Here is a 25,390-nt window from a genome sequence, read left to right as displayed (position 1 = left end):
AATATGTCAGAATACACTTGTAAGCAGAGGAACGCCCGACTCAAGAGAGCTGAACAAACAACTCCACCAGGATCACACGGATGGAGCCTTCCGTCTTGATGAAGACAAGTTTAAATAAGTTCATTTGATTGTCATTTTACAATATGTAAACAGAGCTGGATTCAAGGCAAACCACTTTAATACGGCGACACAGAGTCCAAAAGTAAATAACTTGAAGTAGCTTGTCCGACACACCAGGTCACTCAGGTTAAAAGGTTATCGCAGGTCGTTCCGGTTCATACTGGTTCTTTCCGGTAGTGTTGACTTGTGAATTAGTGTTTTTGGAAATTATTTTTGCTGTGCAAACAATGTCACGCAGAGTTCAGGGCATTGATGAAATCCCCACCACAGCAGTGTTCATGAAAACAGCCTGGTCAAATCCATTTAATGCAAGATTTAAGTGGAAAACACTTTAGTCTTCAGGCCTGTGTGCTGACAGTATACTGGTTAACCAAGTTAATATAAGTGCCACTTTTTTTTTTCCAACAAAAATAGGGATTCTGTTCCAATTAAAATTAGAAAAATACTCCAACAAACTCAAAATTTCCCTTTTGCGCATCCATATTGTTGTGACGATCCACAAACCAAGAACTATTCTCCAAAGTCTCTTTGTTCGGTCTAAAGTGCGAGTAGAGTCGGCTGGTTGAATGAAATGAGAACTCCAGCTGAACAAGGTGAACGTGTGTGTCTGTGTGTGTGTACGTGGGTGTGAGTTTATTGTTGTTTGCAGTTCTCCTTCTTGTCTTTGGGTTTGTTGCGTCCTGATTTGTCCGCTTGCCGCTTCGTGGGCGGGATGAACGTGGGCTCCTCAACAAAGTCATTTGAACCGGACTGTGACGGAGGAAGGGAGTTTGGACCTGACAGGGAAGATAAGGAGTTCAAGGATCATTCCATTGTTCTTCACCGTTTCGATTTCGATGTGAGTGTTGCTTTTCCGGTAGGCGCTCTACCTGTCGGTCTGTCTGTGCCTTGCCTCCGGGCCTGGAACGTCGGGTCCAGCTCCTCTGCGATGTTTCTGATCTGCGAGGCCGGGCTGTAAACGCGGGGGCAGTTCAGTGAGCACGCGCCGCCAAACATCAGATAAACAGGATAATACTGCAAACAATGAGCAGTGTGATTACGGGAGAGTGGAGATGGGGCTGGGTGGCTGGTTCTCTGGGGAGCAGTCCTCTGTGGGGGAGGGAAGTCCCTCTGAGTCAAGTCTCTCCCGTGGGACCTGAGGTGGAGTCAACAAAGGATTATTGGATTGTTTTGGAAAATGTGCAGTGAAACAAATGAACAAGAGACAGGATGATTAAAAAAAAAAAAAAAAAAACAATCAGTAGAAGGATGAAGTTGATCTAAAAGAGGCGTACATGTCTTTCTCTTCCGGCTCGTCTGTCGTGTTGACTGATCATTGCTCGGTGCTCGCGCCACGACGAGGGGCCTTCCAGTTCACGGGATTGACGCTTCGCCTTAATTTCCTGTTTCTGCATGAAACGCGCAATTTCCTGCAGTAAAACCAAAACCGAAACAGCACGGACTTATGACTCTGGTGAAGGCTGGACAGGAAATTCGAGGATAGTCACAAATCGGCTGATCGTGATACCTCATCCTGGGCTACTTGTGCAACTCTGAAGTCTCCCTCTGGATACGATCTGCTCGGAGGCGGGTTCGAGTTCTGTGAGGACAGGAGTGTAATTGACCAAATCAAAACAGTTTTCACACATGAACTTCGACTGTTGAGTTGCTTACCCTCCTCAACACACTGTCCTCCTCCTCCTCCTGCAGCTTCCGGGCCAGTTCTTCATCCTCCAGGACCTGCTGCAGCTCGCCCAGGTCCAGGCTGGTGTTACTCAGTTCTGGCTGCAGCAGCGACCCTACAAATTCAGTTTGACAGCGTTAAATTTAAAGCAAAAGAAGCAGATGACATGAATAAAAAAACTCCAGATATTCTGATTTATTTAAAGTGTTTGTAGATCAGCAATGAATTAAAAACAGATTGAAAAAAGGTTTGAGACAGAAGAACATGATGAATCACAGAGAAACCGGAACGTGAAAGGCATCAACACATCACTGAACTCTTAAGACAATCATGAAGAAAAAAATGAGGATGAAAGCCCACAGCAGATACTTTTTCCAGGACTACTGAAACTGTAGATACGAAACAGGAGGACATGAGAAACCGAGTCACCACCGAAGGCCTGATTGGACAATGATTGAGAGAAGACGAGAGCAGCAGACGCAGAGAGCGGAGAGGAAGGCAGCACACAGCTGGAAGCGTTCCCTCTGCAGACGGAGCTGGCTGCAGGTCTGAGCGTTACCTGCTGCCACGCGTCTGGACCTAAACCTGCTGGACGCTCTGCTGCCGTCGCTGCTGAAGCTCTGGCTGTGCTGCGGGGCTCTCCGGCGGGGTCGCTCCGCCCTCCTCTCCACCTCCCGCTCCTCCTCCGAGCTGAGCCTTTCTTCTGCCGGCCTGTGCCAATGCCGCCGTTCACTCGTGGTCCTCCTCACTCTGTGATCGGGCGCATTCCTCTCGCCATTGTTGGTGTTTCTGTGACGCCTCCACCTTCCGCTGCCTCGCCTTTCTCCATTGGCGAGATGCGGGTCTCTGGAGCTAATCTCATAAATCTCTCCATTATCACGGCGCCCGTCTTGGTTTTCCCTGTGATCTCTCCCACTGTTTTCTCGGTATGACAACCTCCTCCTCTCCCTGACATCTCCATGGAAACTGTGCCTGGTGGTGGCAGCTCTTTGGAAGTCTCTGTGATGTGGCGGGGAGGCGCCGCAGGAGACCTCACTCCCATGAAGCACCTGGCTGTCTCTGCTTTGAGGTTTTATTTGCAGTGGCGCCCCGCTGCCGCCGAACCTCACAGGCACACCCCTCTCCCTGAGGATGTGGCCCAACATCTCCCACACTCGACGGCTCTCGTCCTGCCGCTTCCTGCTGTCCTCCTGAAAATGAACGTGCCTGTCAGGGTCGTCTCTGTAGCTCCAGGTTCTTGCTAGGTCCCTGCTGCTGCGTCTACTTCTGTCTGGGATCCTGACAGATTCGCTGCGGCTACTTCTCCTCCTAAACTCGGTGAACCTGGACTCTGTCTCATGGCCTCTGCTCCTGTGCTCATCCTCGTACTCATCCTCATCTCTGTACCGTCTCTCTCGATCACGAGTCCTCCGTCTCTGCAGCTCATCATTTCTGTAACACTGTTCACTGCGCTCATCGCTTTCCTCCTCCAAGCCTCTGAACTCATCTGAGTAGCTGCTGCGAGGACAAAGGCTTCTGGAATTTCTCTCTTGCGATTGATGTAGAGACGCCCGCTGCTGACGAGGTGCCGCTTCAAGTCTCTCGCACAGTCTCTGGTAGCAAACTGAGAGCTCTTCAGAGAAAACTGTGTCCGAATCATCTGAATTCTCACTCGGGGACTCGCTCCTGATTTGCCTAATGGAATCCGAGTGTCCTTGATTTGACCATGAAGTTGTGTTTTCCTGAGCCGCTACCCCCCTGGGCAAGTGAGTCTGAGGCCCAGCGGAGTCTGCACTGCTGTGAGAGGGAGAACACTGCCACCTGCTGGTGGGAGACGAGCACCGCTCCTCCCCCTGGTGTCGGGTGCAGAGTGTGTGTTGTGGCGGTGCGGAGTCGCCGGAGTTGCCTTTAGCAATGCCAAACATGCAAACACAAAAGCAAGGAGGGTGGTTGAGTCTGTTAGTGGACACGGTGACACAAGACTGATAAATGATGTGGGAACGTAGCATGCTGGGAGAATAACAGCTCAGGGCTGAAAAACACAGAAAAGCAGTTTACTTTTTTTTTTTTATAATAATAAAAAAACAAGAAGAAGAAGAAGAAATAGCAGTAATTCTGAAAAGGTGACTGTCAAAACCTCAGAACTACGGACAATGACCAGCTCTCTCAACATATCCACAGCAGCCCTGTTGCAAACTACTGGGCATTTCAGTTTCTATGTCTTTTATCTATACAGTGAAAACCCCTACAAGATTATTTCTTCAAAACAATTCATATAAATATTTCAGAAAAAACTCAAGAATTCTAATCCATTTACGGATTGGATATGAGTCCCAAAAATATTGTATAAAACAACAAGACATTATTTCTTATGTAAAGCAAAATAAAAAGACATTAAATCCAAACGCACAATGAAAATGAGGCCAGTGTAGATGACTTACTGTGTTTATGCCGTTGTGAAATTTGTGGAGAATTAATAAACACAACAGTAAATAAAGAAACAGAGCAAGTTGGGCAGGAGAAACTCCGGAAATCCTTCAAACATCCAGTGGTCATTTTTCTTTCAAACTATTTCATTTGAACTGTACCTTCTCCGTGGGCCTCCTGCCCCCTGCTCCTCCTCCTGACAATCTGCTCCTCCTCTTCCTGCATCTGTTTAGCCAGTTCCTGTAAAAACATGGTCGCTCAGATTAGTACAAACCAGCATAAGGAGCATCATGTGATTTTCAGCTGAAGGAAACATACAGAGAAACCATTATCAGTTATCAAACAGGCAAGCTGAATATCTGCTGCTCACTTGGAACGACTCCAGCCGGCAATCGTCCGGTAATCACATCACAATCAGTTTGTTTTTGATGTTGCTATCACATGAGATAATTTACGATACACTCCCCTCATAAAAACAAGAGTCGCTCAGTGTAAACATTGAGGTTCTACTACTACAGGCATAAATCATGAGACATCATAGCAGGAATGAGTACACTGCCATTATCAGCCTAAAGATGGCAGCATAACACAGGTTCATTCAGTCATGAGTGTTTTGAGGGTTGAAGTAAATTTCAAACTGTGGACTGAGCTTCTCTTTGTTTTGAAAACCAGTCATTTTCTTAAATCTGCTCGACTTCTGTCGATTAATTCTGATAAAGTAGCATCAACAATGGAAGAAGAAGCAAAGTGTCAGTCCACATGTATGACGGATTGAGAATCTGTATTTGTGATTGGTGTCTCTGCAGAGGAGGCCACACATGCTGAGACGGTTTGGTGCCAGTATAAAGTAAAGTAGAATATTCACAACAACATAAATTAGGTGGACAATTAACTTCAGTCAGAGCTTCTTGGGCACAGGAGAAGTTTTACTGTCCTTCATCCTGGACAGAATCAGGTCAACGTAACACCTCGTCAGTGGAAAATGCCTGAGCCGCCGGGTGTTCGCTCTGTGGAAGAGGACCCAGCAGTTTGTCCCCGAGCTGCTCTTCTTAGAGAGGCAAAAACTAATAATGTTCCCTGCAGCTCAGCAGATTTTAACCAGTGAATTCAAGGAAATGTCCCTCTCCCGACTGTATTTGCAACATAAATCATAACCGAGAGCAAGCGCAGCTCCTTTTGCCTCGCAATCAGGACGCGTGTGTGAGCTACTTTGCCAGCATCAGCAGACAATTAAGCAGCTTGCCATGGCAGGTTAGGCGTGCCGTGCCACAGGGATCTGGCATTTAAAAGTGCACAGCCTGATGCCTTCTGGCCCTTTAATTAAAGACACGATCTACAGGGAGGCAAATATTTAATCAGCACCTCTGATCAGCTAGTCAATAAAGGAGGTGGGCTAACGGGTGTGTTAATAGTTCATCGTTTGATCCTCACATCAGCGCTCATGAACAGCAGAGATGCAGGTTTTACCATTAAGAACACACTGTAAACAGCAGAGTTCAACCCCGAACACTAATGATGATGAATGGCCATCGCAGCCTCTCTCACCTCACCCCCATTAAACAAGGAGCTTTTATTGGCTGCCTCCTTTAAAAAGCAACGTGTGGCATAAAGAAAAATATTATCCCGGCGCAGACGGCTGACACAGACCATTCAGTAAAGGCTCCTGCACCGAGTTTATTACCTGCTGCACTGATAATCTAGACTTCATAAAGTCGGGTAAGACGGTGAGTCTAACTGAAGGTTATTGCTCTCCTCGACCACATAGTTCAACGGGCAAGAAGAGCGGCGTTATCCTGCATGTCTTCCACACAGAGCGCCCGGAGGAAACCGGCCCTGCGGTCACACAGCCTTGACAAAAAGTGCACTGGAACGCTGAAACCGTGTGAGTTAAGACCACACATTTTAAACCACGATCAAGGATATCCCCTGGACTGCCCCTCTTTCATACCTCCAGGCTATAGAGTCTCACAGGAAAGCCGTCTCAGCTTCTCCACAATGCCTTTTCCTTTCACGGTGAGACGGTTGATTTCCATTGGTTCACAGCCAAATTATTTTTTCATTTTCTTTTTTGTAGCTCATCAAAAGACAGAGACTTTTTGATGGCTTTTCTTTAGTGGATGTACACACACTCAAAAAAAAAAAAAAGAAAAGAAAAAAAAAAGACATGATTGATGAAAACCATCTGTTTGGCCCATTATGTTTGGACGGCAAGATCAATTGTTTTGTGTATTTACAACAGTTTTGAAAGATCCGGTTAGTCTCATAAATAAGCAAAAGACACGGGAGAAAGCTGATTGCTCAGAGGACTACCAAAATATTATTAGGATAGAGTTAAATTTGTAATTTAACTTATGCATCTTTACAATGAAAAGGAGATCGAGAGTCTTGTGTCAAACAGCTGCTTTGTGAGACTTTGTTGTAGACTCTAAGAACACCTAGATTTTTGTTAATTTGTATTTCAATTAATACAATTTAAATCACAGTACAAGTACATTTGATAGTAATGGCATTTGTGTTGTGTGTATATTGTAAAATCTTGTTTATTGTAGAATGGGTTTTTACTCTGATGATGGTGCTATATGGAAGAAAAAGGGCTTGTTAAAAGGTTTCTTCAAAGCCAGATATCTAATCAGGATCACATGTTGAGTACAACTGATAGTGAATACCAGATTGCTCTGCCACAAGTTGGACTGCCAGTACAGCTCATAAGTACCACATTTACAGGATGCCACAATGAAACAGATCATTAAAACGCAACTGATCTGTACAGGAAGTGTGGAAAACTGTTCAGATTGGATCATACTTTTGAAGTGATTCAGCTGGAATTCACATTAAAGCTTAAAACTCACTGTTTGGAAACCCTGAAATAAAGTTATGACTCTCATGAGCTCAATTATATTCAGACTGATAAGATTAATTTTGATATCTTTGTTCTGTTGGCACAAAGATGAGCGAAGGTTTCCGCCTCAAATAGCTTCAGCTTTCAGTAACTATCATTCATTAAATACTACTGTGTGTTTTTGACTGTGCATGTTACAAATGTTTGACATGTGAGTGAATCTCTTCTCTGATTGGGCGATCAGGGGACACCATGATGAGAGTTTTAAACTTCATGAACAGTCTGGTAGTTACGGTTGTATGCAGGCTAAATCAAGACCAGCCAGAAGTCAGCCAAGACGGGATGGAAACATAAAGCGTAATTTCATAAAGTTTAATTCACAGAGAGCCGAGTTACACTAAACAACAGCATGAAATGAGAATAGTTTAAACTTGCCAATCGTGCACAATCTCTAAGTCATAAACACATGTCAGTGAGCTCTGTGCAGACGGGATGATGGTTCACGTCAAGCAGAGAAAAATCTGGAGCCTTCAAGCTGATTGGAAGCTGACAGCTCGTTCAACAGCTGACTTTACTCCAGCAGTCATTGCACAGCGCAGTGGAAACACCAGAGGCCCAGAGCAGCACTTTACTCCATCCACCGTTTATTACTGACTCAGTTAGTCCGGAGAGAGACCAATGTGAACCATATGATACTCCCTGGACTGCTGGAAACAGCGAGGTAATTAAATGATATACAAGCATGTCCTGAGCACCAGGATAAGCTTGTGCTGGAAGGGATTTGAACAACTTTGATGTTGTGTCCACTTTGCTTTAAATCACATTTACAGGCAGCAAACAGAAGTCTTGAGTTCCTGAAAACACTGCGAAAAATTATAATTTCATAATATATCAATTAATTCAATTCTTGTCAATATCATTATCTCTTTTTATCAGTGGAGCCAAAGCTTCCAAATCCAAAAGAGGCAGCTAATGTCAAAGAGACATATTTGATTAAACAGAGCTCAGAACAACACCTTCAGAGTTCCTCAGACTTGGTGTCACTTAAGGTAATGCTTCTCCAGCAAAGTTAAACTTCTTCACATTGTGTCTTGTTCTGCTCTGTTTACTGCCAGCAACGCGAAACCCACAGGAAAGGATTTGTTCCTCCTTCAGGAGCAAATCCCTCAAATATTTCAGTTTACAAACTTTGCTGTAGAGACAGTCTTTCTAATATCAGCAAAAACACTCAGCCATAAGCACGGTGTAACACCTTGGAGATTTTCAATTATAGAATAACAAAACAACTCATCACTTTCACCCAAAGTCTTTTCTGCATCAAGCCAGGTCAACTTAGGATACATTTTTTCAGTCTTTTTTTTTTTGTGTGTTGACTCCAATTGACCTGTCTAACCAGTTTTTTGTGCATTTGGGCTGCTGCCTGTTGGCACAGAGTCTGTCCGTTGGCCCAAATGACCGTTGGATCATGTTTATTATTGTCAACTGTGGACTAATAGAGGTGCTGTCCAGATAGAAAGCCCAGCAGAGCGATAATAGGTTGTGTAAACAGTTTCAACTGACAGTTCACATAAAAACGGTTTGATTGTCGAGCACAATGAAAGAAGATGATGCATTTTGGCTCTGTAGTATTTCTGCAGTCATGTGATGAAACGACTTTTAGGAAAAGAGAAGCATCTGAAAGGCTGACCTGATCGTCTTGTTCTCTCCTCCAGGCCTCCTCAGCACATCGCTGGATCTCCTCCTGAATCACACGGGCATACTCAAAGTCCTCCTCCTCTCTGCAGACCAGGCAGGGCAAAAAATATTATTTCTTCAGCATGTACAATTTTATGAATAAACCAAGAAAAGAGATGTGAACAGAGAAGAGCAGCCTCGGAGGGCCGGATGCCAAGCTTGAGGATTTAGTCACGGTGTACAGGAGTGTGAGCTGCGTTTTCGTGGAGCGAGGGTCACTCACATTTGTCTGGAAGCGTGTCTGAAGCTGGCTGTTTGCCGGGCGCGCTGCTCCTCTTCCTCATCCTGCAACCTCTTGGCTACACGGATGTCATTCTGCACGAGCTGATTCTTCTGGATGTTGGTGGTGTAGTAATGTTCGACTAGAGAGGAAAAACACAGGGTTGAATACTCAGGCATGAACGACACCGCAGTGATGAGAAACTCCACACGTGTTCATTTCACTACTCTGGGCAGCAGGAGGAATTCTATGAACAGAATGAATACATATAACACTTAGTTTTCAATTCAAAATTGCATTAGAAATGTAAAAAAATACATTTTTATGGTGATAAGCAAGCCTTTAGCCTTCAAATGTCAGAATACAACGTTAACCACGAAGTTCCTCACTTTGCGGACGTTTGTGAAGCTTATTGCTCCGTGTGCAGCGGCCACATGCTGGACGGATTTCATACTTACTCTCCTGCTCCTGCAGGTTGTGTGCCAACACTCCATCCTCCAGCACAGCAAAACACTGGCGCACTGAAACAATGCAGGACAGCAGCATTTACAAACAGTCCCCTAGTATTCGAAAACGAGTGGAGGAGGACACAAGTGTTTAATGTAGCGGGGGAGACCTCAGACAGTGACTGTTAATGAAAACAACTGGAAAATGAAATCAAGTTTTGGCTGGCGCCCTTCGCTGAGGCGCTGAGGTTCAACACTGTTTGAATGGAAACAATTGGATTGGAGTATTCTGTGTTATGATGGCTATTTATATGACAAAGGCAGACAAGCGCTCTGCTAAAACACTGGAAAAAAAAGGCATGGATTCAGAGTGTAGGGATATAAAAGGATCCTTTAAAGTCTTTACTATAACAGCAGTAACAGTATTTCAAAGAAACACGCACAAGGCCAAAATTAGCAGCCTCCTAAAGTCAGTGAGTTTAAGAAAAGAGCAGCGGCTCCACCTCCCAAAGACAACATACAAAGACACACAGAGTTTATGTGTGTACACTGGAGAAAAGAAAAATCTATGGCAGAGGAGATCTGGAGGGGTGAATGCATATTTTAATTCTCCTGAAGTGCTCAATCTGACTCCCAAATGAACATGCAAAGTTACGGAGGTACCGCCCGTTAATATTGACACTGTGGAGTCGGTGCAGATGGAACACATGCACTGTGTATAGAATGGAATCTTTAAAGCTGTCAGAAATCCAAAAGCTTTCACTTCCAACTCTGTCTGCTGCTCCATATCTGAGACAAAATGCTGAACAGAGCCTTCTTTATCCTATGATCCCATTGTCGGGCCACCAGCTGCGTGATATGGCAACAATACATATCAGTTTCAGGCCTTTAACACTCCGAGTTGTGTCCTCCTTTGTCAGAAAGCTTGCAAAGAAAAGGACATCAATACAGAAAAAAAAAAACTTAAAAAATATCTATGAAACTGTCGAAGAAGTGTTCCAAAATAAAAAAAAACTTTGAACAAGTTTTGTCTTATACTCTGACCTGAACGTTGATCTTAATAGCTTTAACATTTGAGTCCTGTCACGCTAATCTACCAACATGTTGACAGCAGCGGTTAATGAGCCACGATAGCCTGTGTGTGCTGCAGCACATGTTTAAAGACCTGACAAACAAACCTCAAAACACAAAATAAACACAGGGAGACAGGCCCACTGCACAAGAGACGCGCTCTCCACTTTCCTCCATTTCTGCAGACAAACAGAAACAAAAACACTCCGCTGTCTGACTGACTGTGGTCCATGAGCCCAGAAAGGCCACGTCTTCCCACACTGGAGGTGTTGAAATGCCAGGACGGTGACAGACGACAGTGTTTAAATGAGATTTGACTCCCTGCTGAAAAGCCCCCACACTGACGCGCAGACAGAGCCAATTAAAAACACCTGTCCTCCTGTTAATCCAACGCTGAGCTCATCAGAGCAGGCTCGCCCACACCTGTGGCGCTAAACGCAATGTTTACATTCAGAAATCTGACAATGGGCCCACATATGATAATTCATTCTGACTCAGTTACACACAACAATATCAGCAAATGCTAAGAAATTAAATTTACGATTTTTTTGTGTGTTTAAACCACATTAACAAAAGGAATAGTGATAAAACACTAGCGCGGACTCAGAAGGGTTGAATTATAAGCAGAAGCGGCGCTGAATGGGGCCGTGGAGCAGGAGATCAAATGGGAGGCCTCCAGATTCATTATGCGAGTGATAAATAGAGCCCACAGTCTGCAGTGCAGATGTGACCATCTGCGGGGCTAAATGGGAGGAAATAAAATATCAAGTGTGTGACCTACTCCGGGCTTGAAAAACGCCTCAGTGTGTCTGCATTTTAATGGGTCCTAAAAGCAACTCTTTTCACACTTCTCCAAATTTACAGTCCTCTTCACTTACGATTTGCTGCACTGCACCTGAACCACCGAAGTCTAAGACAGTAGTGTCTATTTGGCAGCTCCCTTTTTATTTCCTTTTTTTTTTTTTTTTGTGAACTTCATTCAATGCTGATGCTTTTCCTGCAGCAACGCTGATTTGAAACTGGGCAAACACTTAACCCGAAGTGCCACCAGGAGGGACTCTAGAGCCTTTTGTCTTCATTTTAAAAAGATAGCATAAATCATTATTCAATTCAATTAATTTCTTTTTTCATGTTAGTGCCATCAAAGTGCTTTTTAGGAGATTAACCATGACAATGAAATGCCAAGAAACCCAGAAATATGAGGTCAGAATTAAAAAAAAAAAACATTAAAAAGACACACTTAGAGTGATTAAACTGGATTAAAATGCCTTTAGGAAAACAGATAAACAAGACAAATGGCACCACAGAACAGCTTCTCTGATTTTATGAGCAGCACATGTGAGGATACATCCTCTGTAAACAATCGGTCAAAAGGGAAGTGAAACTTTGTTATTGCGCAATGTTGTCAAAGGCTATTTTAAAAGCCTTCTCAGCAGAGAAAAAAATAAATCTTCCTCAGAATAAGTGTCTCAGGGTTATGTTTCAGTCTGCTGAAGCCTGACTGTCAGTCAGACAGCACTAAGCCTCACCAGGGTCTGTTTACACCACAAATGAACCCGCAACGCGGCGAGCTGCCCCGCCGTCCAGAGGGGACATGCATTACCACTTACACCTGTTGTAGAGATTAAGAGACTATCCGCTAAATGGATCTCCAACCTGTCCTTATGGGTCCAGTCTGTCAATGAGGAGGGATTAAAAAAGAGGCTTGGTTTTATCCCACACGACAAACCAGCAGCTCAGAGGAGTTTTACTCTCTCAGGTCCCGTTCAGGAAGAAGAGTCAGAGAAGGAAAAGAGAGGAAAACATAGAGGAAATGACAGACCCGTCTCGTGTGCGTGTGCGTGTGGGTGTGTCTGAATTGTGGGTTAACTTGTTTTCCAAGCTTCTTTAAAGTACGGTCACATTTCTCTCCAAGAGGAGGGACGAGGAGACCGTGTTATTATGACTGCAAAACAGGTTTTATCAGGCCTTCATGGACAGCAGTAAAAAAACAGATGTCCAGCGCGTCTCCAGCCGACTGTAAGCTTCTTAATGAGGAACCTGAATGTGCTCGTGTGTGTTTTCTAAGAGGATATTAAATCAAACAGCCAGCAAGGTGGAGGCCAAAAGCCAGTGAGGGGTATTAAGTCTTAAAAAGAACAAAGCATCAGAGCTTTCTTAAAAAACATCAAACGTTTCTGTAGAGGACGCTATTTTTCCAGCAGCTTGTAGTTTGAGCTCGAACTGACTGTCGCCAGGAAAAAGGACATTACACAAATGGAAACTATGACTTGTACAATCTTAAAGGAAAGTCAGGGCCCTGTGCAATGTCATTAATCTGAACCATTTGAAATAATCTGCTGAGAGTGAATGTGTGCACTCATGTTTTACTACAACAGCCGAAAAATCTCTCAACAACTTTGGGGAACTGTCAGTCGGTCACCACACACACAATAATGTCAAGCGTGCGGCGCGAAGGTGCAGCCGATGCCACACTGACAGAGATATTCTTCTTTCATCTCCGCAGCTCCTCGGATTGCAGCCCTGGCAAGTATCTGCCAAACAAAGAAACTGGCGAAAGGAGAAAATGACAAGGGTTCTATTTTCAGCCAAAATCCCTCACACGCCGCCCACACACTCTCTCCCTCCTCCTCCTCACTGCATTTTTTTCCCATCTTTTTTTATAGCGCTAAATTTCAGCATGAAGTGCCTGTCCATCCCACAGCTCCCCGCGCTGAGCTCGGCGCTCAGAAGTGGGCCGAGCGGCTCCCCGACTGGACCGGGTTGTCATGGAGAACAAAAAGAGGTGAAGGGTAATGGGACTCTGGGTCAGTTGGTGAGAGTGAAATTATTAGGAGCGAGGGGGAGGAGGGGGAATTCCTCCGGGAGCTGCATTCCCTCGGCACATCAGGCTATATCAGGAGCAGCCAGCGCCTGGACCAAACAGGAACTGATAAAAAAAAAAAAAAAAAAAGAGTTCAGCAAAAACAAAGAAGGTTCACTCAGCTGAGATTCATGGAGGCTGAGGAAAGTGAAGGTGAAGAGGGACATGGGGAAGCCGGGCGCGCAGGAAAACCGAGGTGTAAACATGCATGGGAAGATATGAAGTAAACGGCCCCCGCATGCCGAGCAAAGTCTGACAAATCAGACTGAAAGTTGATGGAAAACAATTTACACTAACCAGACAGCTGATTTACATACGAGCATTGTCTCATTGACAGCTTTATGGATGTTGTCGCTGGCTGTGGTTGTGTGCTGGCCTCCGCTCGATAAAGCATGAAAATGCAAAGCTGCACAGAGTGCCCTTTGTGTGTGTGGAGTGCTGAATTATCTCCCCTGATAAAAAGGCATGCAGACCTATTTCTATCCAATTCATTAGCATGGACGTGCCAAAGACTGAGTCAACGGTCTACGTCCAGGGTGCAGCTGAGAAATTCCTAACCTGTGAATGTTTTTCCTACTTCTATGCAATTAGATCAAAGTTAATGTTTGCAGAACAACAAACACTGAAGCTCTGCATTATAAAAAGCTCTTCACTGCTGTATTTTGTTGAATAATATAAAAAAATCTAAATGTTAGAATGCTAAATATAAGAAAAAAAAGAAGAAATTGCACAATTTCATAACTGCTGGCCACAGCGCAGAAGTAACAATCACAGAAGTAAAAATATCTAAAAACGACTAATTTCACAAACCGCTCCTCCCCTAAAACACAGCAGATGCACATGTGATGGAAACAAGTAAACAAAACAAAACATGGGCCCAATCATAGCTGTTGCAAACACTGGCAGGAGAATGAATATTACTCTGAGTTTCTAGCTTCAAAACAAGTTTGTCATTTGTTGGGTAAATATCCAATTAGTGTTTTATGCAAAACCTGAGTCATTTTCTGTTTTACAAGAACATGGAACTTTAACAGATTTGGTCTGGCCATAAAAGCAAAAAACAAAACAAAACAAAACAAAAAACAGGCGTTATTCAGAAGAAGAAATCCAAAAGCACTAAAGATACTGATATCACTTACTTATGTTTGTATTCATCATATAATTATCATTGTCACAATGCTCATCGTTACTCGATGTTCACCAAACGTCGTGCTGCCTGGTAGCTTGAGTCTGGGTTTGGAGGGCTTTCTGTGTGAAGCTTGCATGTTGTCCATGAGCATCGGCAGGTTTTTGTCCAGCTTCCTCCCACTTTCCAAAAACATGCATTTGAGGTTCATTTGTGTAAAATTGAATGTTTGGAACCAGATTTCATAGAAGCGCATGAAACAGCTCATCACCTTCAAACAAATCAGGGATAATTTACCTTGATTTGAACTTAAATGAATACAAACTTCCGTGTTCAAGTGTGATCACAGGGTTTTGGTCCAGCATAGATTTTGAAACGTGATACAACAATATTCCTGAGTTTAAATCTTCAGCCGACTGGACCGAACGCTAAACACCCCATCATAAGCCCTCACTGCTTCACTGACTGTTTTATTGGCAAACCTGACAACAAACATGGAACCCATCAGTTTATCCAGCACGTTGTATGAATTAAGATCTAAGAGAGCTCATTTGACTTCTATCAATGCTTTGTATCAAACACATATTCCAGCACATATTTTGCAGCATCTTCATCTAATTGGACACCAGTGTTTTTCCCAGAAGTTACATGAAGCGATCTCATTCTCGAGCCTGCGTATAAAACAATAGCGTTCCACTTCACGCTGCTTTTACCTGGAATAAATGCTTCCTGTATGGTGGGGAATCCTGGCGTGTGTACTGCAGTAAAGCTACTCTGAACAAAGAGAAGCGGCTGACCTCACGTTGATACTTCACCCTTCAATAGTCTAAACTGTGAACAGAAGAAGAAGCTTCTTCTTTTCTTAGTTTGAGACTGCAGTTTGAAAAAAAAAACTCTCAGCGACTTCTCAAATACTCTACATTTACGTATCACATGAAAACACTAATCATCCTAAAGCTACAGAATCTGCTGCATGAAGCCAAAACATAAAACACATCATACCAGATCGGGACACAAAGTTCTGCTGCTGGTTATCATAACAGAGATGATAAAACACAGCCGTCTCTCTTTCTCTCACGCAGACAGGCAGTTGAGCTGGAGGAGTCAGTCTTTAGCATCCCCAGTGTTGAAATGATCACGAAAACACTTAATCCCTCCTGGCTGCACTTTTATAGCTCAGTCGGTGACCCCGCTCTCTGACCTGTCTGTGAACGGAGCTAAACAAAAACAGCTTTTCTCCAGAGCTCACCGCAAACCGCGGCACGCTCTCCACACACATTTCTCCGACACTCCCGTGGTTTGAACGGGCCGGAGATGCAGAGGCTGGCTGTGTGTGTGTGTGTGTTTGTGTGTGTGTGTTTACCCTCTTGGACACGTGGAAGGTTGGACTGGTCAATCTCCAGCTCTGCCATTTCTGCCCCCGAACTGTCACTGCTTCATGGTGAAACAGAAGACCCTGACAACAGATAGGAAAAAGGGTTCTGTGTCAGCTATCTGGTGAAATTTGTCTCACTGAGGCGATAAGACACAAATAAGAGGAATAAAAGTTCCAATGAGTATCCATATGCATCTCCTCGAGCTGACATCAATACTCGGATGGGAAACATCCTGAATGCTTAACTTTGTATAATCAGCATAGCAGCAGGAAATCTTTGTCTTCCACACTGAAACTGTGCCTGTAGGATTCTCTACTTGAACAGCAGAAATGACCAAAAAAATAAGCAACTTTCCAAAACGAAATAATGCAACACTAGGAGAAAATGCACAGATGACATAAATGTTTTTTTTTTAACATATGACCATGGAACAGTTATGAGAAGTGAAAAGGTTTTGTTTGTTGCAGGTTTATTCAGTTCGAAAGCAGTAATAAGAGCACTTTGCATAGATCCAAAGATTAAGATCTCATGCATTACAAAGCTTAAAGTGTTTGTCTAACCCAGGGATGGGCAACTTGGAGGATTCTGAGAGCCACATAGTTTCCCCTGACTAACATGGGGCCAAATACTGAACAAGTGCATGTACTGAAAGGATATGCAGGAATTATGGCAGACACAGTTCTGAAATTTTCACTTTCAATGTTTATTTAAAACTAATTTATGAGTTCTAATGAGAATAAAATAACTTTCCTATTCATATAACCAGTAAAAAACATGGGGATGGAAGCCACATGTGTCCTGTGGACCAACATGTTGTCTGATCTGACTGATTAAAGCATTAAAATTGCAAAGATTTAATTGAATTTAATACACTGACATTAAGGAAAGGTTAGTTGTCAAATTAAAGGGATACTTCAACATTTTGGCAAATTGGCCCATTTAGCGCAATTCCTTAGTCATTTCGAACAGCATACTTATTTTTTTGTGAGGGCGAGCTGTTGTTTATTCAGAGGTGAGTCGGGGAAGGTTTTCGGAACGGACACAATGGAAGTGAATGGTATTTTTGGTTACCCTCGTCAAACTCATCAAATACACAATCCAACAACCCCAAAACACTTTGGTGGACACGTTATAATCTGCACATTCACTACGCTGTGGAACACCAACAAATAATATTGTAGCGTTACGACACTGAAGCAAATACTGGGAACTACTTTTTCTTTTGAAATCACAACGCCCAGATGCCATGTTTAGTAAGTAGTTCCGTCTTAGCAATCTTCGCATAAACAAATCAATCTCGTAATTTTGCATTAATATTTCACAGCGTAGTGAATGTGCGGATTATAACGTGTCCACCAAAGTGTTTTGGGGTTGTTGGATTTTGTATTTGAGCTTGACGAGGGGAAGCAAAAATACCATTCACTTCCATTGTGTCCATCCCGAAAACCTTCCCCGACTCACCTCTGAATGAACAACAGCTCGCCCTCACAAAAACAGTAAGCATGCTGTTCGAAATGACTAAGGAATTGCGCTAAATGGGCCAATTTGCCAAATGTTGAAGTATCCCTTTAAGTGTGGCTTACTTTACTCAAGCAGTGCTGCTTATTTGTGGTTTTCATGATAACACATGCCTCAAAGGAACAGTAACACTAAGGTGGAATAGATACTGCTCACTTATTGTTCAACTAGGTAGTATAGGGATTAAAACAGATGGAATCAAACACATCATATATTAAACTCACTGATTAATCTGTGAATGAATGGAATTTGTTGACAGTAAACAGTCTGAAACTGACATTTGAACCTTTTTTTTTTCTTTAAAATGTTTTACATTTGCTACATTATGTTTTACTGAAAGCTAAAGCTCTAATGAGGTTGGAAACTTGGTTTCAACACTGTTTAAAGTACTTTTGCACCTTCTTCTTTTTTTTAAGAATTGTGTAGTTTTAAGTGAGAAAGAGCATAAACAGGCCCTTGAAGGTACTTTTTCCTGCAACAGTTTTGAAAACGAGAAATGTGCATGGTTTATTTCAACCTTATAGAAATATTAGCTTTTTTCATTCACCAAGTTAGAACAACAGCTTTTGTAATGAATTGACAAAACTTGCGCTGCATGTTTAGCACGAAAGAATCGCGAAGCGTGACTTTAAGATGATATATGAAGACAGCGTAAGGTTTAAAAAGTGTGCTCCACTTCTAAATGTGAGTTTTTGGTGTTCAGCTGCAGACTGGTAGTAAAAGTCAATGGCCAGTTCTTCCAGGCGCCAACAGAGCTCCTATTATCAACAACTAAAAGGCTTCAGTGTGACCTGAAACACAGCAAGAAGAGGAGGGGGAAACAATAATAAAGAGCCTACCTGTCTCCCACACACGGACTATTCAACAAGTCAGCCAGCAAACATGACAACAAAGTGTCAGCTTCTCGGTGCTCCGCTCCTCCCTCTTCAAAATGTCTCCACCGCGGCTCACCGTCTCCAACTCCGACCGGAATCCAGCGGCGAGCCTCGGCCAGCACCCGGACAAAGACCCGGGGAGTCGTGATGGGAAGCGGGGCGGACAAACTTAGGTTCTCTCTCTCTCTTTAGGTTCTCTCTCTCTCTCTCTCTCTCTCTCTCTCTCTCTCTCTCTTTAGATACTCCCTCCCTCTCTCTCTCTCTCTCTCTCTCTCTCTTTAGATACTCCCTCCCTCCCTCCCTCTCTCTCTCTTTAGATATTCCCTCTCTCTCTCCCTCCCTCTCTCTCTCTTTAGATATTCCCTCTCTCTCTCCCTCCCTCTCTCTCTCTCTCTCTCTCTCTCTCTGTGGGCGGATGAACGGATGATGCCTTCAGGTGCTCCTGAAAACTCCCACTCAACTCAGGAAAAAGAAAGCTAAAAAAAAAAAAAGCAGAAGAAAAAAAAAAACAACCTCCACTGCAAGCTAATTGAAATAGACTAAAACGCTCTCTTTTAGTAACTCTGAAGATCATTTTAAGCGGTGAGGTTTAAGCTCAAAGACGTCACTGAATCCGGAAATAAGGATGAATGATAAACTCGGGTCAAAGGTCGTTTCGGACAATAAACTCCGTAATAGCTTTATTGGTGCAAACCCGGTCTTTTACCTTCACGTGGTGGAGTCAGACATTCACAATGATACAGCTATGTCGCTGCATGATAACTCAGTTATGTGATATGAACTACTCTAAAAATTTAGAACCTACAATTCCAATATCCCGTGAAGGCAGCACGCAATGAGCCAAATGTTCCAGTCACTCCAATTTCTAAAGTTATGGACAAGTCACCACAAACTCCTCCTTTAATGGCTGAAACTAATATAAACGATGTATTATAATTTGCATACAACATAAAAGAGAAACAAAACTCATAACTTCCAATCTATACTGTCTTCCAATGACTATTCTGGCAACTTTTAAGGTGTAAATCTTGTAAAGAAGAAGTTGGAAAGAAGGGTGTAAACTCTGATGTAGCTTCAGTGAATGAAAAGAAAACAAAACACTATGAAAGGCAATAAAAGGACATAGTGATTACAATATTATTTTTTTAAGACTGCTGAGTGACTCATATGGACATCAAACTGTTTTTATGATACCTCAGTTGTTATCTTCAATTTTTATAGTCTCCTTCATTTTTATTTGCCATGTGATGTAATTTACATTAAATAATTTATCATTTCTATCTCACGTGACAATCTCATTCAGCATTTTTTTGTCTGAAAAGTTCCTTATGAATAAATACTATCTTTCATTTTGAGTAATACTCATTTTTAAGTTACCGCAGATCAAGAGGCTCAAAAAGCCCATAAAACATATTTTTCAATGGTTTGTGAGTAGATGCAACATATGATTAAATACTAACATATTTACTGGCACAAGCATTAAGATTTTATGAGATTATACATTCGCAAAAGCCAGCAATTTGGGTTGTTTTCGCATTTTACTTAAATTGTGTCATTCCAGTCAAAAACGGCACAGCCAATATCAGTACCCTATCTCTTTTAAACGTCTTGATCCATTTTTAAAAGACCTTGTCTTTATATCAATGGGTGTAAGTTTAAACACATTCTGACTCCTCCTTCTATATGTAACATACAGGCTGACGTTTTTGTTGATGGGTTAACTTGGGTGACATTTCTTATCTCAATTATAATTCTGGTGAATCTGTTGATTTCACGTCTTGACCCACAACCATGATTAAATTGATATATGCCTTTAAGGCTCCGGATACTGCACGTTTGATGCTGTATTCAAACAAGAAGGCTCTTTGAAAACCTACATTTATTGCCCTCAAAACCACTTGCATGACTCCCCAGCAGAGGCGTTTTGCTGATGACATGCAAAAAGTCGCATGGCCTGCAGTTTTCTAGACGTGTGGTCGCCCTCTGCTGGCTGTGTTTATGTCAACGAGAGCAGGACTGTCAACAAGTGGGAGAAAACCTGCCAGGCCACATTGCTGGAAAGATAGAGACACACAGACAGCTTGTTTTTCATGCCTGAACTGCTTTTGCTTGGCGGCTGTGATTTGTTATTTCGAGATGCAGGATTGTCAGGAGATTTGTGTCAGAAGTCACATATTTTCAGAGCGATAAAACCTGCATGCGCTGATGTGAAAAAAGGTTGGTAAACATGATGCTGTGCCTGGATGCACGGTGTCTCATATGCCTTCAGGCTGTCCCTCACAGCTCAAAGCTAATTATATTTTCATTATTGGAGCCACTACATTTACTTATGAATTAAAATATTTAAATGTTACAGAAATTATTACAACAAGATCCTTAGTACCTTTGTAGAAACAACTAGATAGATAGTGTTGGGCAAGTTACTTTTAAAAAACTAATTAGTAATACTTACTAGTTACTTTCTCAAAAAGTAACTCAGTAACTGAGTTATAATAGTTTAAAAGTAACTAATCACGAGGCAAAGTAAGTCTTGTATTAATTTATCAAAAGGTGTCTAAATATGTCAAATTAATTGGATTCCCAAATCATAGAAGTTTAAGATGAATATTTAAATATTTATTATAAAACTGAATATATGATAAATTAACTAAACAGACACTTGGCAGATTAAATTACAAACAGGAAACTCTACTGCACGGACCTAAATTATTAAACAGTTGCTGTGTGATAATATGAGGCAAGGCGCCAATCGAATTTGATTTGTAGCGGTAGACAGCATTTCTACATTTGTAAAAGAATAATAAAACACAATAGATGTATATCAATTGATGTAGTACTTCCATTTAAAAGCTGCCTTTGAATGACTGTAGCTCTGTCATGTCATGTGACCCACTTTGCACCAATACGGTTCCTTCTTTCTAAATGATGGCGTCAAGTAGAACTTTTCTGAATGAGTTGCAACAATGTATCTGTTTTAAGTGACATCATCATCAGCTTTTGATCTAGATATGCAAATGTGCAGCTATGCAAATTAGATGACATCATTTAGACTTTTTTCTGACTGAGGACTTTGGCAATAATGTATCGTTTTCCAAGCAACTTTTTTTTTTTTTTACAAAACACAATAAAGTGCTTTATATTTGATTCAGTTATCAAGCATTTAATGTAAATATCATTATTTCACATCATGCACTTTCACTTAAATTATGACATTGTAATATGTAAAACACAACTTAACTTTATTTATAGTGCCAAGTACAACACAAGTCATTTGTACAGATAAAAACCCAACAGTTCCACAAGAGCAAGCAAAAGCATAAGCAATGTGGAAAGGAAAAACTCTCTTCAAAGGAAGACATCTTCCTTTCTGGGTTGATAATGGGGAAGGGGTAGAGGTGGGGTGGTGGGAGGGTAGACTAGAAGAAAAACACAGGTTAGTGACAGAACCGCAGTCGAGTGGTCAGCACTTCCACCTCACAGAGCCGACCCCTGGTTGGAGACAAGGCTTCAGGGGCTTTCTGTGTGGTGTGGGGTTTGCATGTTCTCTCCATGCATCTGTGGTTTTTTTCACTCAGAGTAAAGTTAGCTACTGTTTGCTTGGAGGTACAATACAACACAACACAATTCCATAGACTAAGCATAATGTCTTATTTGTTCATGAAACCACTGAATATTCTTACCTTTTAATGTCTTAAATCTACCAGCTTTTAATATTTGGGAGACGGAACCTTTTTTTGTATGATTTATTTGAGTACAAATGCAAATTATTCTTTGCAACATGGAAATATCCACCACTGTCGTCATATTTCCATTATTGCTCTCAGACAACACACTGATTGGCACTGTGCTCCATAAACAGTGGGATAGATCTCAAGTGTGGAAGTTGTTGAAATAACCTGGAATTGGCTGTGACGCTTTAACGAATGCAGATATAAACACAAATGGCTTTTCATGATACAGAGCAGCAGCTAATAGACTGTCTGGCCTTCCAGCCATAAAACAAAATGTCACCATCACGTCATCTGCCCTCATTACCCGAGACCGTACAGTGACGTCTCTCCTGTAATAAATACATAAATTACATACAAAGGTGCAAAATGTAACTAAAATGGTAAGTATCTGTTGTCCCTCGTCCGCTTGTCTCTCAACCAATCAGAAAGCTTCTCTGACGCCGAGGAGTGACGTAGTCTCAGTTACAACTAGGCAGGCCTCTAAATAATGTGCATCAATCAATCTGAGGCAGTGGCCTGTAGAAAATGTTCTGCCGTCTTAGATTGGCTCAAAATGTCAGACGGCTTATTGACTACAATGTTTTTGTGCTCGCGCTGAGCCACTGGTTCAGTAATTATGCAGGTTTATTAGGAATTCGCTCTGCTTTCTATGCTGTGGGGTTTAACTCGGGAGGATTCAAATGGCCTGGAAGTTTAATGACCGGACGGCATAAAAAAGAAAGGGGTCATTTGTCTGCTCAGTTTTCCCACCTGATCCCCCGTGGGTGTGTGTGTTGACGTGACATCTGAAACACCTGCTTCACTATCATTTACAAAGTCTGTAAAAACAGTCAATCAAGCTGAAGAGCTGGTAAAACATGGCTGCGCCCTTGAAAGAGGGGCCACGGCACTTGTCTTTTTATTGAGTCTATAATTCACCTGTGACTGCCTGTTGATTTATCGCAGTTCGAGGAGGACGGGTCACTGGAATATTGCCGAAAGTGTGTGTCGACTGAGTGGCCAGCGGGCGGGGGGGGGAGGACAGGTCACAGCCTGAAGTATATAACCCAGGCAGGAGCGGCAGAAGATGTAGAAGTCCTCTCTTCACCTGAAGACCTCTGTGCAAATCAGAGCCACTTTCCAACGCCGGCATCCTCCAGTGATGAAGTGCAACCATCTCCTCTCCTGGGCCCTGGTGCTGGTGGCCTCCGGCCCCCTGCTGGCTCACCCCATCACAGAGTCTGCCGAGATGCCCTACCCAGGACCTGGTGAGTGCAGAGGGATACGTCTGTTACAGCTGCTATGCACATTCAGGCACTAATCCAGTACCTTGATTAGCATTTTCTGTAATTAAACTTAATTTGTGAGGATTAATGCCCCGCCGGTCGTGTCCTTGGATGTTGAGGTAATTATTTAATTATTTTAGTGAATAATGAAGGTTTAAGAACAGACTCAATTTTTTTTGTGTAGTTACTTCAAATTCTGAGTGAGCGACATAGATTAATCATAGCAATCATCCATTATAATCGCTATAGTGGCCTTTGTGGTGTGCTGGGTTAAGTTTTGGCCTTGAGTTGGGGGGATGTGGGGGGGCAGGTTTGACTTTGAAAAGTCTCCAACACAAGTTGCAACGACTTACTGTGACGATTCTTGCAAAAAGGAAGAGCCGAATATATTTCTCATTTATATCGCACACCCAATGAGCAAAGTGCTTTTACATAAAATCAGGAAATCAATAGTTTGAACAGGTGCTCTGAAATTTAAAACAAATGTGTGCCGCATTTCAGCTGCTCCCTTTCTGGGATCGCCACAAGTTTTACACCAAATATTTTCTCTGACACACCCTCAGGGACCCACAGCGGGGATTTGCGCCCGTGCACTTACAGTTACAAGCTCACTATAGATAAAGAAGTGATTTAAAAGCCAACATTAAAACACAGCCAGTAGAAATCAATATTAAGAGCAGGAAGTGGCATTAAAACCACAGGCTTAATTGTTTAGAAGCAGGGGCATAAAACCGCATCTTAATCTGTTAAAACTGCTCAAATAAGATGAACGCTGTTGGACGTGTATCTGCTGGGGATCGCGTCGTTATCGTAAGACTCATGGACGTAATCTGCGAGTTGAGTGATGCAGTGGCCAAAACTTTTGGAAGCAGCAAATAGGAAAATACAAGTTGCAAATCAAAGGTATAATTTTTGGACATTTCATTGATACTGAAATATAAACATTGGTAAAAATTGCATAATGTTTAAATTGATCTTAGTTCCATTTGAAATATTCATTAAAATGTAGACATTTTCTTACTTGTACATATTTGGAGTCATTTAAATGTTATAATTTTACTTGTCTGGCCCAACTGAGATCAAGTGCACCCAAAATATTTACAGGGTGAATCTTTACCTGCTTGCTGTGTTTTTCTCTTTCCAGTGTCGGTGGAGGACCGAGGCATCAGCACGCTGGACGATCTGGCTCTTTCTGAGCAGAGCTTCCCCCCACAGGACGGTGCTGGACTCAGATATTCCACTCTGATATCTGGGGAGCTGAACCGAGATGGTAAGACACACTAATGAACGGTGCATTCATATTTGTATTTGATTCAGTGGCACTCTTTTATCTCTAATATCCCAAAACTTCCCATACATGGCGGGTTGGAAACATTGAATTTATCACTATTTTCCTCCAGGTGTCAGAACAACAGGCCTGCTTCCACGGGGGATCAAGAGAGAGGTGAGTCTTCCTGTTTTTCTATCTCTAAAACAGCGGAGAAAGTCAACTACATACTTCCTTTATCTCGTCTTTCAGGTGCTACTGGAGAAACAAAGTCTCTTAAATCCTTTCAGCCACGTGCTGGGAATCCGGAAACAGTTCAGGAAGAGAGCGGGGAATTCAGAGTGTTTCTGGAAGTACTGCGTCTAAAACTCAGCCGCTGATGCTTCAACACACAGGAGGCACTGAAACCAACAAATAAAACAATAGAACATCTTGCACTCAAATAGGTGCATGCATATCGAATAAAACTGAACCATCATGCATGCAGAGTGATCTGTATGTGCACTACCCATGCCCGAGTGCATGTAACACACACAGCTAAATTCATGAGAACTATAAAGACTAAAAGTATGACTGAGACATGTTGCATGGAGACTCCAAGATGATTTATTAGGAAATGACTTTTATGTTGTTGAAAATTGTGTATGGCTAAACACCTCTAAGATGTGTCAGTCGAAGGTTGCTGAATAGAAATAAAAACTGTCTAATAAACTCTCTGCCTTTAGTCTTTTGTGATAAAAAGATGACAGATGATAGAAACATGCAGAAGAGGAAATGGCTTCCTGCAGCAAAAAAGAGGAAACAAAAAGACTTTGCAAATGTGGTTCTCGAGTTTTCTCCATTTTTTCCTTTTTTTATTATTTTACAGCA

General features: G+C 42.4%; 2 protein-coding genes across 3 annotated transcripts; one reads left to right on the top strand and one right to left on the bottom strand.

Moving 5' to 3' along the window:
* Window positions 1–460: 460 nt before the first annotated feature.
* Window positions 461–18,498, bottom strand: ccdc187 (coiled-coil domain containing 187). 2 transcript variants are annotated; one of them, XM_030119533.1, is made up of 13 exons: window positions 18,222–18,498; window positions 15,852–15,944; window positions 9,441–9,503; window positions 8,986–9,124; window positions 8,716–8,806; window positions 4,351–4,429; window positions 2,343–3,668; window positions 1,774–1,898; window positions 1,628–1,699; window positions 1,395–1,529; window positions 1,161–1,255; window positions 990–1,072; window positions 461–896 (listed from the first exon to the last, which is right to left on the bottom strand). In XM_030119533.1, exons 2-13 carry the CDS (start codon window positions 15,898–15,900, stop codon window positions 754–756), a joined length of 2,400 nt encoding a protein of 799 aa, XP_029975393.1. In that variant the 5' UTR covers window positions 15,901–15,944; window positions 18,222–18,498; the 3' UTR covers window positions 461–753. The 2 variants fall into 2 exon arrangements, with proteins under 2 accessions (XP_029975393.1, XP_029975394.1); XM_030119534.1 differs by lacking the exon at window positions 2,343–3,668 and having other exon boundaries at window positions 18,222–18,493.
* Window positions 18,499–23,011: 4,513 nt separating this feature from the next.
* On the top strand, window positions 23,012–24,915 carry LOC115408679 (urotensin-2-like). Its single transcript, XM_030119552.1, has 4 exons — window positions 23,012–23,235; window positions 24,398–24,523; window positions 24,654–24,697; window positions 24,773–24,915. The coding sequence occupies exons 1-4, from the start codon at window positions 23,130–23,132 to the stop codon at window positions 24,884–24,886; spliced, it is 390 nt and encodes a 129-aa protein (XP_029975412.1). The 5' UTR covers window positions 23,012–23,129; the 3' UTR covers window positions 24,887–24,915.
* The last annotated feature ends 475 nt before the right edge of the window (window positions 24,916–25,390 follow it).

The sequence above is a fragment of the Salarias fasciatus genome, chromosome 20, assembly GCF_902148845.1.
Source record: "Salarias fasciatus chromosome 20, fSalaFa1.1, whole genome shotgun sequence".
Taxonomy (NCBI): domain Eukaryota; kingdom Metazoa; phylum Chordata; class Actinopteri; order Blenniiformes; family Blenniidae; genus Salarias; species Salarias fasciatus.
Note: the sequence above shows the minus strand (reverse complement) of the source record. Positions and strands in the feature narration are given on the sequence as shown.

What these genes read in the sequence shown, in the direction of transcription:
- ccdc187 (XM_030119533.1), bottom strand. Translation starts at nt 15,900, where the DNA reads ATGGCAGAGCTGGAGATTGACCAGTCCAACCTTCCACGTGTCCAAGAG. An exon ending in GGAGAGAACAAGACGATCAG is followed by an intron (nt 4,430 to 8,715) that starts GTCAGCCTTTCA and finishes ATGTTTTTACAG; the next exon opens with GAACTGGCTAAACAGATGCA. An exon ending in GAGCCGGAAGAGAAAGACAT is followed by an intron (nt 1,256 to 1,394) that starts GTACGCCTCTTT and finishes ACTCCACCTCAG; the next exon opens with GTCCCACGGGAGAGACTTGA.
- LOC115408679 (XM_030119552.1), top strand. Translation starts at nt 23,130, where the DNA reads ATGAAGTGCAACCATCTCCTCTCCTGGGCCCTGGTGCTGGTGGCCTCC. An exon ending in TGGGGAGCTGAACCGAGATG is followed by an intron (nt 24,524 to 24,653) that starts GTAAGACACACT and finishes ATTTTCCTCCAG; the next exon opens with GTGTCAGAACAACAGGCCTG. An exon ending in CACGGGGGATCAAGAGAGAG is followed by an intron (nt 24,698 to 24,772) that starts GTGAGTCTTCCT and finishes CTCGTCTTTCAG; the next exon opens with GTGCTACTGGAGAAACAAAG.